Source organism: Molothrus aeneus, chromosome 4 (genome assembly GCF_037042795.1).
Source record: "Molothrus aeneus isolate 106 chromosome 4, BPBGC_Maene_1.0, whole genome shotgun sequence".
Lineage (NCBI taxonomy): Eukaryota > Metazoa > Chordata > Aves > Passeriformes > Icteridae > Molothrus > Molothrus aeneus.
Genome location: NC_089649.1, coordinates 62,587,270 through 62,601,034, shown reverse-complemented (window position 1 = coordinate 62,601,034; position 13,765 = coordinate 62,587,270). Strand labels below are relative to the sequence as shown.

The window sequence follows — 13,765 nt, the reverse complement described above, 5'->3', positions numbered from 1 at the left end:
CAAAGTTCTGCAAATGAAAATAGAGACATGGACAACAAACAGAAAAGGTGAAACCCAAAATAAAGAAATCTCTCGTCAGCCCAGGTTCTGTCTTGCCCAGGCTACCTCGGGTGCAGCTAAAACACATCTTCTTCCTTGGGGTTCACAAAGACATTACAATTGCCTTTCACACCATCAATCTACTGCTATAAATCCCAAGAGCTTTGGATCATCTGATTTATTTTCACAAATTTCCAGAAATGGAACTGGGTGTTGTTTACATTGTCCTACAATTTTCAGACTGTGACCTGAAAGCAGTCTGAAGACAATGTATTATAGATCAGAACTCCATGTTGCATTAAAACTGACCACAGGGTGCCAGGATTATACACTTCCACCTGACACTGAAATCATTTGCACTGAGATACTCACAGAAAGTTTCCCTCATGGGTTCTTTATAACCACCTCATGAATACTAGAAAATCAACAGCTAAATTAAGGAAGACTTATGATACTTTTAATACATGAATAAATTTAATGTTTCTAATAACAAAAAATTTAAATGCCATTGGACTATGAAGGCAAATAAAGCAATGGATCTCCATACAATCCGTCTGAAATCACAGAAGCATTGACTCTACAAATCCTTCTGGCCTGAACTCAATTTTCCACTAATTCAGAGGATTACTGAGTGAATTCAACTGTTGCAGATTATATCCCATTCCACCAAATAAAATTTATCTCTAAAATTGTCTAAGTCAGTCTCCTGACATTAAACTACTATGTCTGTACTCATGCTCTATATAGCACATCATCCATACATTAGCCTGTATCTCAAGCAAGCTAAAAGGTGGGATTGGGATAATCTCTTGTTACTGGTGTTACCATTTGCATCTTTTTGAGACTGAACAGAAAACGAAAAAGAATTAAAATGAAAACAAACATAAATTTAAAATCAACTACTTATGAAAATTTATAAGCTAAAAACGAAGTTACCTCTTGCGTTACCTAGTGTTTGAGAGTCCAGATCATCATCAATAAACTCCTCACCCTGGATGATGTTCTGGGTGTCCTCACTGTGATTAACAGGGCTTGTCATCTCCTGCTCTTTTTCATTGTGCATCTGGGCGTAGACATTTCTGCCTGGCAGTTTCCTAAATGGTACAACAAGAAAAAATTTTGGGATGGAATTCTTTTGTGCCGTACACACATTGGCATCAGAGCAGAGCTCCAGCAGGGCAAAGCTGTTCCAAAACAAAAAATCATCACCAATCCCATCCTTCCTTAATTTTGTGATTATAACCTAAACTTACCAACTCTTTGTTCTCTGTCACAGTTTTATATAACTGCCTTTTCAGGATCTTCAGACTAACATAATATTTAAGCATCCATTTCTAAGATTAACAGACAATAAGCAATGTTGAAAAAAATTACTAAAGCCACAGAAAACCTATTTTAAGAATTCGAGCAATGAAAGGGCCCAGTGGGTGTTCATTCTTGGTCCCAGGTGTCTTCATATACATTAAGCTGGGCTGCAATCATCTTCACATCTCCCTGGGCATGTGGGCTGACACTGAAGTGTGATAGCATCAGCTGGCACTCATAATCAATCAGGGACAGGGAGAAAAAGTCAGGAGAAGTCCAGGAAACAGGGAATGGAAAGGAGCAGACTGAAGAGCCAGGAGGCCAAGACCAAGGGGGAAGGAGTAAGAACATAAACAGGCATCAATAAGAGCACAAGACAGGGGAGGCTGGTTAAGTTTAGCAGGCAGCACTGAAGGAGACAGAGTATAAAGTTTGGAGTGGGAACTGATGAATTAGACAAACCCCACAAGAGACAATAATTCACTCACTCTGACTGGAATCTAGAGAAACAAAAATCATCTTATTAAATTATCACCCTGGCTGAGACTGAGAGGCTTAAGACTTAATAAAGATAAGGGGTTCTTAACTAGATTAATTTAAATTAGACTTTGTCAACTCAAAGGGAAAAATCAGGGACTGCTAGCTTTGCAACAGATTTTATGGTTTAAACATTCCTCAAGAGCCATACCCTTTGTGCTGTAGCTGTGCTCACCTGCAGTCTGCCTAGGCACATGAGCACATCCTTTCCCAAGCACCAAGCAGACACTTCAGATTAGGGAGCTGCAGGCTCTAAGCTCCATTTCCTACAGTGCCAGAAGCTGCTTGACAGCTTGAGCAGCATGACAGCAGATCATGGCTGTCAAAGTCTGTGCTTAAAGCCAGATTATTACAGTGGGCAGAAAAGAAAAACAACGAGAAGGAAAGAAAAGAACAGGGTTGAACAGCTGTGGTTTCTGTTGAGCCCCTTTAGACAGCGAGAGAACAGAAAAAGTGACACTAATTTTTAGGCATCTCTCTAAAAGCAACCATCTCCTGCTCCATATTACAGTGGCAGTTTAAAAGCTGGATAAATATACAAATTATTCTATTTTCTCTAGGCTTTTGAAGAAGATCTGTTTTAAATGCCATTTCACAAGAAGGTGTCTTTAGCAAGGGGCACCATTTTAATTTGAGATAAAAAACAGTAACTGCAACAAACTATTCTGAAAAATAACTTACATTGCATCAAAGTAATGAAAATAAATGGAATTTACTAAAAAATTAAAGATGACTGAAGATAATCTCCTTCCTTTAATCTGAGCAATCCAAAAGATAAATTGAGTCCTATATATCTACACAAACTCACATATCTGTATGGGTATGTGTATACATATACACACACACACACAGAGTTATATCTCTAAATAAAAAATAGGTATTTTATCCCATTATTTATAAGCAGTACAAAACCAAAAGGAAACGGAGAAGGATGGAAAGAAGGTCTGATGACAAAATCCTGTGTTATTATGATCACTTCAACAGGTCTGAGTGCTCCTCCAACAAAAACATACACATAAAGCCAAGCCCTGCATCACTCTCCTTTCATTATATGGATTTTAAAAAAAGCAATTTTGCAAGAGGGAAGGACATTCCTCATAACCAAAACAAATACATTAGGTAATTAATTGTGATTTTTTTTTCTCTAGGGCCAGTAACTCCAGACTGTTTTTAATGTGTCTGGTAATGAAACTGGTCATGTGGAAAACTATTCTCTCAATCAGACCTGCAACAAACCTGTCAAACTGCTCACTTTCAGTCCACCATCAAAAGCCTAAGGGAGACAAAACCCAGAAGAATGTCTCTGTAACACATCTGCAGAATTAGCACATATGTTTCTACAATAATTATAATAACCTTCTCTGAACTATTTCTGACAGATTGGAGAAGCATCAATGGCATTATCAAAACAATTTTGACATAATAAAAATGTTAAACGTCTCAAAGCCACATGGCACATCAGACCTTTGCAGTTAAGTAAAGGGAGAAGAGCTGCTAGTGTGACTATTGCCTATGAAACCAGGGTAACAAAGTGTGTTCTTTGGTGTAAATCCTGAGACTTCAGCTCACAGCTCCTGCATGGCTTGCTAGTTAGAGATACCATGAGCAGAACACATACTAGTAAAGATGTTCAGGAAAAATGAAGAAACCTCTCAAATTCACAACCAACCATTAAATGTATTGTTGCTAAGACCATTTCCTTATGGTTTAGGAATAAAAGGAGAAAAAAATAATTGCGAGCTGTTATTTCTCACTCGCCTTATCCTGCCCAATTCTGCTAAGTGCAGATCCTTTGGGGAAGGTATAAAGCTGAGGTACTCAGTACTTCCACACTTTCCTTTGCTTCTCACACTTACATGGAAAAGACTAACATTGAATGGATTGGAGGGAGGAGAATATCACAGGCCTTGAGAAGACATGCACTGTAGGCATTAGACCTTTGACACACTACAGAGATCTCCCTGTGTTTCATAGTGGTTCAGCTTTACAAGGAACACACTCAACCACACTAAAGGAAATGATAGTTCATGTGGTATTCACACACCCTCTGAACAGAGAGAAGCTGTGAGACAAGCAGAGAAGAAGGAAAACACAATTCTTATCTCGCTTGCTGTGCCTGTGTTGTGCTAAAGTAGAATGCAATACGGAGATTGTTTACCCAAAGTGAGGATGTTTTGTTCCCTGGCCTATCAGGGCCAAGAAGTGTGTGTGGGTCAGACTGTCACGGGACAGTCAGGAGAGAATCAGAGATGATGAGTGCAGCTCTGTGCAGCTGTGAGCAAGAGTGAGTGCATGGCAGATTCAGTTTAGATACAATGTACATAGTATAGTATAATAAAGTAATTCTTTAGCCTTCTGATGATGGAGTCAGACACATCATTCTCTCTCCCCTTTGTCAGAGTCGCCTTTGATTTACAGTAAGTCCAAGCCTTTTCAAGAGGCATTTTTAACACATGTGCTGGATATTCTGTTTATGGGGGATGACCACACTGTGGGATGAAATAGGATGTGGATACTGGAGCCTCGCTAAAGATGGGCCTGATTCTGGCAAATTTTCTGGCTTCTTGAACATGCAGGAAGGAGGCTGCCACCACCCATACTCACACAGAATAAAACTCATGTGCTTTGCTCTTCTTCAAGAAGCAGCTAATTTTGAGTCCAATGTAACTGTTTGAAGCAGGCAGAGCTGAAATTCTTGGGTCTACACAAAAGACTACTGTGAAAACATGACAAGACACGAAATTTGACCCAAGAGATTTGTATCAGCAATATGAAAATTGAAAGCACATTTAGAAGAACAGACAAGAAGATTATGCAATAGCTTCTTTGGGGGTTTCACTCATCTGCAAAATGCGTGTGCTTCACATCCATCACTGGAGACAATTACCTCTTCTGAGCAGCACTCCATGGTTTACATTTTTAGTTCCTTTTGTTTTTCCTGTAGCATTTTATTTCAATCATGAAAAAGAAGAAATATTATGCCTGCTTTGAGGACCATAAAAATATGAGCTAGAGATGTAATTCTGCACACCACTACTAAAGAACATCACAGCTCTTGATTTCACCAAGCTCTCCAGGTCCCACACCTTTTAGAAGCTATTCCAGGAAGTACTTTGTTTTCCTTCCTTTATTCAGAAAATCTAATCAATTCATACCCCAAACTGTTAGCACTTAGAAATGTTCAGCAGGAAGGAACAGCAGGAGGGGGACATGATATTGATTCCTACTCATTTAAGCTCTAGTTTATTTGGCTTCAATTCCTTCTTTGTGGAAAAAAAATATCCATTCGCCTTTATGAAACTTCATTTATTTTCCAGAGTCTTGATTAAAATTCAGTTTACTATAAAAAATTTGAACATATTCACATGGCAAAGATTATGGAATAATGTAGCATTTTCTTGGAACTTAAATAAAAATAACAAAAATAATAATCCATTAAATAGAATACTTTATTGTGGTGTTGACTTTATTATGTTTGGATAAATGTTCAGATGACTGATTTCTTTGTGCTTTAAGGCACTCCTGATATACTTGCCTCTTTCATTTCTGAAATCTTTTCTGCATGCTATTACTTTGATTTCTGAGGATGTTTTTACAAAATATTATGGAACATTAAATTAGTGCCTGGTTTTTTTATCACTAAAAGGCATGGATTGGGACTAAGCTTGCTCTCATGGAACATAAAAGTAGTATAAGCAAGGTGGGGAAAAAAGATAGCTTTTCTTCAGAGACTGAAAATGAGATAGTAAGTCAATGAGGCAGAAAGATAACACAGTTCTGCTCCAGATTGTGGAAATGACCCAAGAGGGGGTTCATTTACCAAAATTGGTACTTGATAGTAGCAGGCAAAAAAGGAATACACACAAAATAGGATAAATCTGGGTGAAGACGATTCATGGTGATTTGTGAAAACAATGCATGCAGCTTTAAGTAGTAAAGCAGTTTGCAGTAGTTTGCATACAAATTAAAAGGTGAAGATTTTCATACTCTCTCAGAGAATTGAATTTGCTGCAATTAGCCAGGTAAAATATATAAGCACAACAGCCAGCCATTTGCTCTGGTTTGGCTACTCTAATATCCTGCTATTGTACAGAAATGAAAAATAAGAAAATGATGATTTCAGATCTTCTGCTAGCAGCATGATGATTACATGGCAGCTTTGATGTGGCTAAAATATAATTTTCCTTTCCTCCACTTTGCCTGGTGCAGACAGTGCTATTTCCCTTCTCTATACTGTTGCCCAGGATCCCACACCATAAAGCTTCTTCTGAGAGGATGAAGAAATCTTTTCTGGATGGCAGCATGAAAACCACAAAAATTACAAACATTGTTTCAAAGGGAATGGAAGAAATGTGTTTTTACTGAACCAAATCTAGTAAAGATGGCATGGTATAAAAAAAACATACGCAGATCCCAGATCCACATTAAGAAATAGCCCCAGATTTTTCAAATGATTTCCCAGCTGCTTCATATTGTTGTGGGCAAAATAAGCAGCTGCAGTCCATTTTATCTGGATGCTTAAACAGCTGGAGCATCCTAGTGAGTATTCCAACATGTTGTTTGCTTGAGGCACCCACTCTGTGGTGCTTTCCTTTTCAGGAAGTGAGAGCAGAGCAGAGCAGGGCAGGGCAGAGACGCTTCACTTGTGTCTTGCCCACCACCCACAGCTGCTCCCAGCTCTGCTCCTCCTGCACAGGCAAGGTTGGTTCACCTGCAAGGAATGACCCCTTGCTCCTTGTTGCCACGCTCAAAATCCTATCTAAACCAATAGCTCAGATAAACCAAACAGCTCGTTTGTTCAGCACCATTACAATTCGTTTTTAAAAACCCATCGCATTTATCATTTAAAATTAACTTGCTCTATACGGGGTAAAAATAGCCCTAATCTGAAGTCCTTATCTACTCTGATGGCAAAGGAGCAAACCTCTGTGTTTCTCAAAACATTTTGGATTCTTCCTTTTTTTCTTTCCTTTGTTTAAAGAAATGAACCATGCTTGGGATTGCCACAAGTCCCTTCCTGAGCTCTGGGGACTCCATCACCAGTTTTTCTGGAAGTGGCTGGATGCACAAAGAAACCATCAGATAAAGTGGGGAGTGCGTGAATTTCAGGAATGGGGACATGAAAGGATAAACACTTGCAATTTTACAGCATGTAAAAACAGAGGGCAGCAGTCTTCCTAGTCAATGCCTAAGTATTTGGGATTAGGGCATATAAAATGTGACCTACAGTCATCCAATCATTAGCTAGACAGCCATAACAGCTCTGGTTATCCAGCAGATCATAAAATTACAGACCTCAGAAATAATTTGGGCAGGTGACCATGCTTGGGGACAAGATGTTTCAGCACTCAGAATCCATGGGGCGATTCGGCCATGTTTTGCCATTTTCTATCAAAGCTGTAGGTCTACACAAAAGCCTGCTATTTTCTCTCCTTTTTTCATCACAAGTCTGAACTCTGTCACTGCAAATAGATGACATGCTTTCATGTATGAAGCTGTAACCTCCCTGCCAATCCAGTTACCATCTTATTTTGCAAGCCAGTTTTTCCATCTTGCATCTTTGCAGGTATCAAACTTAACTTTGAGCCAGCAAAGAGAGAGAAAGCAGCCCAAGACATGTTCATGCAGTCTCCTGCTAACCACCTGCTTTGCATGTGCTCCAAGGCTAGCTGCAGGTCCTCTAGACCCATTCAGTGTAGTGATAAAACTAGGTTCCAAAAAAACTTCACTGAGATAGGGAAAAAGGAGTTTTAACCCTTGTTAAATCTTCATGAATGAAGGGAAGGCACCACCAAATGTCTTCCATCTCCTCCTTAGGTTTGTAAATCATACATCATAATTATGGACAGTATTATCATTTCAACACTTTACACATCTGTAATTTCTCTGTTGAATTAAATAATATTTATATTTCCCCAAGTTATCCAAGTTACCATAGGCCACAGTAATTCTGAAATTATCACTTAAAATTGAACATTTTTTATTGCCTATGGCATTCTTTCAGCAAATTAATTTTTAATACCCAGGCATATAATAGTGAAAAGTCTCCTTAATGTATTATAACTTGCAACTTTTATATCTATAAAGGACACTCATTTCATAGCCTCAGTCCCTGTGGACCAGTTTGTAAACTTACATACTCACTGTACTGACTTTAAAGGGACTGTACTCCCAACAAGCACTCCATGAGGATCCAGCAGTGCACCAACCATCTCCATCAACACAAGAAAGACTTTTTAAAAAGGATTCAAGATTTTGGCGGGACAGGAGTTCATGGGGAGCCCATGAGGAAAAAGCAATTTTTGAAACATAGCACTGATTAGGTGCTTAATATTGTTTGAAGAAGAAATTGCAAAGGAAGCATGCAACCAAAAAATTGTCAATTTTGAAAAGCTTAGCAGTATTACTTAAAAAGGATTCTTTCAAATATCTCAGAAACAGATAAGATACAGACTAAAATTGAAAACTACTGCATGGCCATTCATCAATGCCAATGCAGTTTTCAGGCTACTGACAAACTTTTGAATATATCTCACAATAGTCCTCACTTGCATCTAAATAACCCCCAGCTCCCAAATGTAAATGCAAATGATTTTCATGAATTATATACAGAAGTGCAAGAGACATTCAAGCTCACAATTTGGAAATTGTACTGTATTTTCCTCCTTAATAAAAGCTCTACTTATAAAGCAATGGTTCATAGAGCATTTTAGAAAGAACTCAAGGAAGAATATGTTTCTATTCCTTTCTTGAATATTTTATACTTCTTCTACCATGCAGTAATTGTGACTGCTATTTAATTGCTCTCATTTAAGAGCTAATAAAAGATATAAATCCGATAGCCTTTAAAAGATATCACAAGGAAATTTTATGATCGAAACACAAACAGAAAATCCTCCATTGTATTGCTATTGAAATAATATAATTACATCACATCAACCATTTTTATGTTTTTTCCTTGCTTCAGGCACCTAAAGGACCAAAATGGATTTTTATTTCATTTTAGACAGGCTGATTCAGTATTCTGCGCTTTGTCCTTTAAAGCAATCAGTCACTATGAACTCTAAAAAACTCAGGTTCTTGAAGAAAAATGGGTTTTTCTCTATTGACATAAAAATCCCTTAGCTAAAAAAACTCTTACTTAATGCTAGTTTCATTTACTGCTGTCACAAACTTAATGCTGATAGTAGTTCTATAAACTTGTATTAATTTTAAATAAAAATCACCCCCTAAAAAATGAGGCAAATCAGTATGAATCCTCACTGACATGAGATGATGATGGTGATGATGATGATGATGAAGGCTTGTGTCCAGTATGCTTAAACCCAACAGCTTCTGAATGCCCCAGAGATACAGAAATGCCAGTAGGATAGACAATAACACTGTCCCATGAACAAGAACAAATTATTTAAATTGCACAGCAGCTCAGATTAAAATTAATTGCAGACTAAAGATATATCAGACTGTCCAAGGCTGGCATTGCTCAGTTTTGAGAATATCCTTCACAGAAGAAATATTTCCTGCAGAAATATTTCTTCCTTCCACACACTCTAGTGCCAATTTAACACTAATTTCTTTCTGTCAGTCATTTTCCATGGCATTGCCTCAGCAATTAAAATGTAATGTGTGCAAAGAGAAGCCCCAGAGCATTACATGCTTTGATAAAACTACTTTTTTAAGCAAATCAGCATTGCAGATGCAATCCCTGTCCCAATAGTTTTAGCTTATTTATAACTGTTGGGAGTAATGAAAAGGGAATTAATCAGGAATGATATTTTAGTTCAGCTATGATTCTTGATGGTATTATTTAGACAAACTGAACAAGCTCTCCATAGTTCCTATATTGTTGATATTTATCTTGGATCACAGCAAGTGAAACAATCAACAATTCAGTACCTTGATGTCTGAAAAGTTCAGAGAAATATGGCTTTTCAAATTCGTGCACCTCTTGCAATTCTTCAATAAATCTTCTTTACAAATGACAAACTCTGTCTTGCTAATCTATGGATAAACCTAATTATTAAAATGCATCTCTTGATTAAGGTTTACTTGCCTTTTGAACTTGTAGAGGATGAAAGCCCCAACTGCAACTAGACAAACAACAAAGAGAACCACAATAGCCCAGTAGCCACTGCCTCCTCCAATCGTCTGAGAGTCTGAAACACAAAATAAAAGAACAGTTTTGCATGTCCCCTTCCACATCGTTCACATTCTTGAGCATTCTTTTCTATTTAATTGTCAGGTCAAAAACATTGGTTGTTGTTTTTGCAACCTCTTCTTTTCACTCCATCTGGCTTCTTCAGAAAGGCAAAACCACAGAATTAGTTGGTGACTTGTTACTGAAGAACAGAGGACCCATTCAAAAAATAGAAAGCAACAAACAGCAAAACACAAGATCCTGAAGATTTAACTATTTGCGTACTCAGTGGTTGTTAGGGTTTTTTTCAGAGAATCTAAAGTTATCATAGTAAATGATCACACACCCTAAGTATTTGCTTTGCAAAAGCAGGGCTGCATTAATTTCACAGATGGAGAAACTAAGGCTCTGAACAACAAATGAACTCGTCAAGGTCATGCATTGGTAAAGGCTGGAATGAACATGGACTTCTTTCAATCCCTTTTGTGCTGGCAAACAAATGTCAACCCTTTACACCAGACAAGATACCACAGTGGGACTGTAGCACAAGTCTACATAAGAAACTAGATAAAAGAGCTTTGTTTTCTACAGAGAGATGACATATAAAATATCATACCATAATTTACAAAAATTGAGAGTGGCTGGCTAAAGCTGTTCTCCCACAACACACTGAAATTAATAAAGAAGGATATATTATGGAGACCCTACAGCAACCTTCCCATTAGTTGATCAGAAGATCAGAGATACATGGCAGAGATGCAGCAGGCCTTGTGTTAGACCCATGTAGTCACAGCAGCAGAGGTAATGGCGATATAAAGGCAAAGAAATTCTGCTTTCTTAGCAGCCAGTGCAACCTAAAGTGCCTTTGATCACCAGAGGAGTTTTTGAAGCCTAGTTGGCTCTTCCTTCAGAGCACTGTTCTGTACAATGGAGGAATTTACTTTATGTTGTGGTCACACAGACAAAGCAAGAAGCACGTGATACAAATCGTGAAGTATGAATGGAAAGGGAAACATAAAAAAAAATTATTTGATTGTGATTGTTAATAATAATGGCCAAATGAAAATGTGTGTGTATATATATATGCATATATAAAAATGACCACATATAAACAAATATATATAAATATATATAAAAACATAAATAGATAATAAACATATATATAAATCATATATGCATATATGTTTTTTTATATGTAACAAGTACCAAGTAAATATATACATATGTGTTATATGTACACATACATATTGATATAAAGATTTTTCCCCTTAAATTATTAGAACTTGAACAGGCATCCAAAAGTTGGTCTATTGATAGCTTTTTTAATATATTTACCTGAACCGGAGTCAGCTAAAGTCACTAAGACCCAGTATCCTCCCCTCAGAAAGAAACTGATGTTGTGTGCATTCAGGGCCTGCTTTATAGCTGCTATTCTCTGAAAATACAACAGAGAGAATGTCAGATGTCTTGTGCTCTGTTCCACTTTGAGACACTCAATGTTTTAAAAAGGAAAACTTCTGGTTCTTTAAATGGTGAAAGCACTTGTCAATGATAAGCTGAAATCTAAAAGGAATTCAATATTTAAAAATCAAGCAAAACTCCAGAAGACATAAAAGCTGAAAACATCTCAATTTTATAGCCAAATCTTTCTTTTTGATTACCCAAGTCTTTACATTTACCCAGTATGAGGCAGACAGCAAGCAATTTGCACGTGCTATTGGGTTTACCTGGGTCATAACTCACACAATGCATAATCCATATTAAAAGCCCCCATTCTTCTAACTTATCAGAAGAAAACCTGTGATGTCACTTTGGATTTTTTGTCATGAAAATTAACTACTATTTAATAATGAACTGCATGTCATAATTTACCTTACCTCCTTACCTATAAGGGAATGAATTCCATTTATAGCTAATTTTTAACAATACTCCATAGAAATAGATATATTCATTCATGTGGAAAAAAAAAATCAGTATTCCTCCCATTTTCCTCCAGTGGATAGAGCAAAGTGAAATATGGTCTTTCATATTTTTATGGAGCAGAACCATTAAATATACCCTCACATCCTAACCCTGGATGACAAATTGTCTGAATTATACTTTCTACTTGCTTGTGTCTTCAACATGGTCAATTTTCTAAAAGATCAAAGCTAGTTTTATACTCTATGCCTTATAATTTGGGACACGACTTCCCAGAGGATGCCAAATTAGAAATTTGCTTTATGTCCATGAAACCTTCACAAGTAACTCCTTTTACGATATTATCAATTATGGTGCTCATCTTTGACAAGCTTTTGAAGTATAATGGATAAAAATTCCTGTAGTCCCTCTCATATTATGGACAGACACTATACAAAAGTTCAAACATCGTCATTCTTTTTGAGGAATATCTAACTTCTGAAGCTATTCCACTGACTTTATTAAATTTTTTTTATGTGGGAATGACTCAACATAATGGTGAAGTGAGCATGGCTTCAGTTATTTCACAAGACAATTGCAGCAGGTAGCTCTTAAGTATTTATCTTGTTGCCTAAAGCCTGAAAAGAAAATGGACATGAAATCTTCAATTAGGAGTTAGGAGTAACTCCTCCTTAGGATTAGGAGGCTTTAAAGTGATGCTGCTATCAATGAATAAAATTTCTTTGTGTCAATCCAGGGTCATTCATGAGTTCATGGTGTACAGTGCCAGAGAGACAACTACTTTAGGTTAATCCGACTTACAGCCACTAAATGAAATTTATGAGCTCCATAACTTCTGATTCTTCATATTTTCCTGGCAGGTTCGTAAGGAACCCAATATTTGGTGTGGTTTTTGCTTAAGTGATTAAGCATTGTTTCTTATTTAACTCCCCACTGCTGGATTTGAACCCAAGTCTAAATGAACATGTCCTCAGGTCCTCAAGTCAAAAATTTGAATCTCATGTGAATCCAACCAAAGGTTCTGGCTTACTTATTTCACTGAAAGACTAATGGTTTTTTTCAGTGCTCATGGGGTTTTTTCCTGCCCCAAGATATTTATTGAGCTCCTCTCTAGACTTCTTAAGTGTAAGGTTCGTATACCAGCATTTGAATTTTTCATCTTCTTTTTTTACATCCTTTATGATGACAATATTTGAACATGTCAACACAATGGCTCCTGCATTATAAGAATGTAAAAGAATGAAAAATAATGACACTGTTCAAACTCTTACCCACTTCTACATCTTGGGTTCTGACTTTCCCTTTTTGCCAAAGCAATTCACTGGGAATTTTCATGAAGTAGTTTGTCTGGATAGAAAACTTCCTCAGAGCCCCTGCCTTCCAGATTATAGTTTAATTACATTTTAATTGACTCTTTCAACTGGACTCATCCCACCTGACATTAGACATGCAGTAGATCTGCATAAATTAAGCAACCAAGTCTTCTCTGGAGTCAATAATTAGAAGGGAATACTTTTGAAAATTCTCTGTTCTTGAAAGCAGGTTAAATTACAGCTTTTATTTCTCCCTGCATATATTTGAAACAAAAAGGGCTCTTGTCAGAGTGAAATAAAATTTCAGAATTTCCAAAGGGCTCCTCCTACTGCACTGACAGCTTTCTTACCGTCTTTGTTATTGATGGCTACTTTTATCAGTAATGATTCATATTCTACATGACTAACCTAATATACAGCATCACATCCCAACACTCCATGTAAAGCACCAATAAAAACTCCAGCAAGCAGCTGTTCCTTGCATGAGCAAGAAATTATTGCCTTTAATCTTTCT

The 13,765-nt window shown here is 37.1% G+C and overlaps 1 protein-coding gene across 3 annotated transcripts in view; it reads right to left on the bottom strand.

Moving 5' to 3' along the window:
• The window catches only part of SORCS2 (sortilin related VPS10 domain containing receptor 2), a 537,400-nt gene that overhangs the window by 12,058 nt on the left and 511,577 nt on the right, over positions 1-13,765 (bottom strand). For 2 of the 3 annotated variants that reach the window (XM_066548659.1, XM_066548661.1), the window contains exons 24-26: positions 11,354-11,453; positions 9,935-10,037; positions 988-1,133 (exon numbers count right to left, since the gene is read on the bottom strand). In XM_066548659.1, the coding sequence (XP_066404756.1) occupies positions 988-1,133; positions 9,935-10,037; positions 11,354-11,453 (349 nt within the window). Of the gene's footprint in view, positions 1-975; positions 1,134-9,934; positions 10,038-11,353; positions 11,454-13,765 lie in introns of all 3 variants that reach the window. The other variant, XM_066548660.1, reaches the window with a different exon arrangement.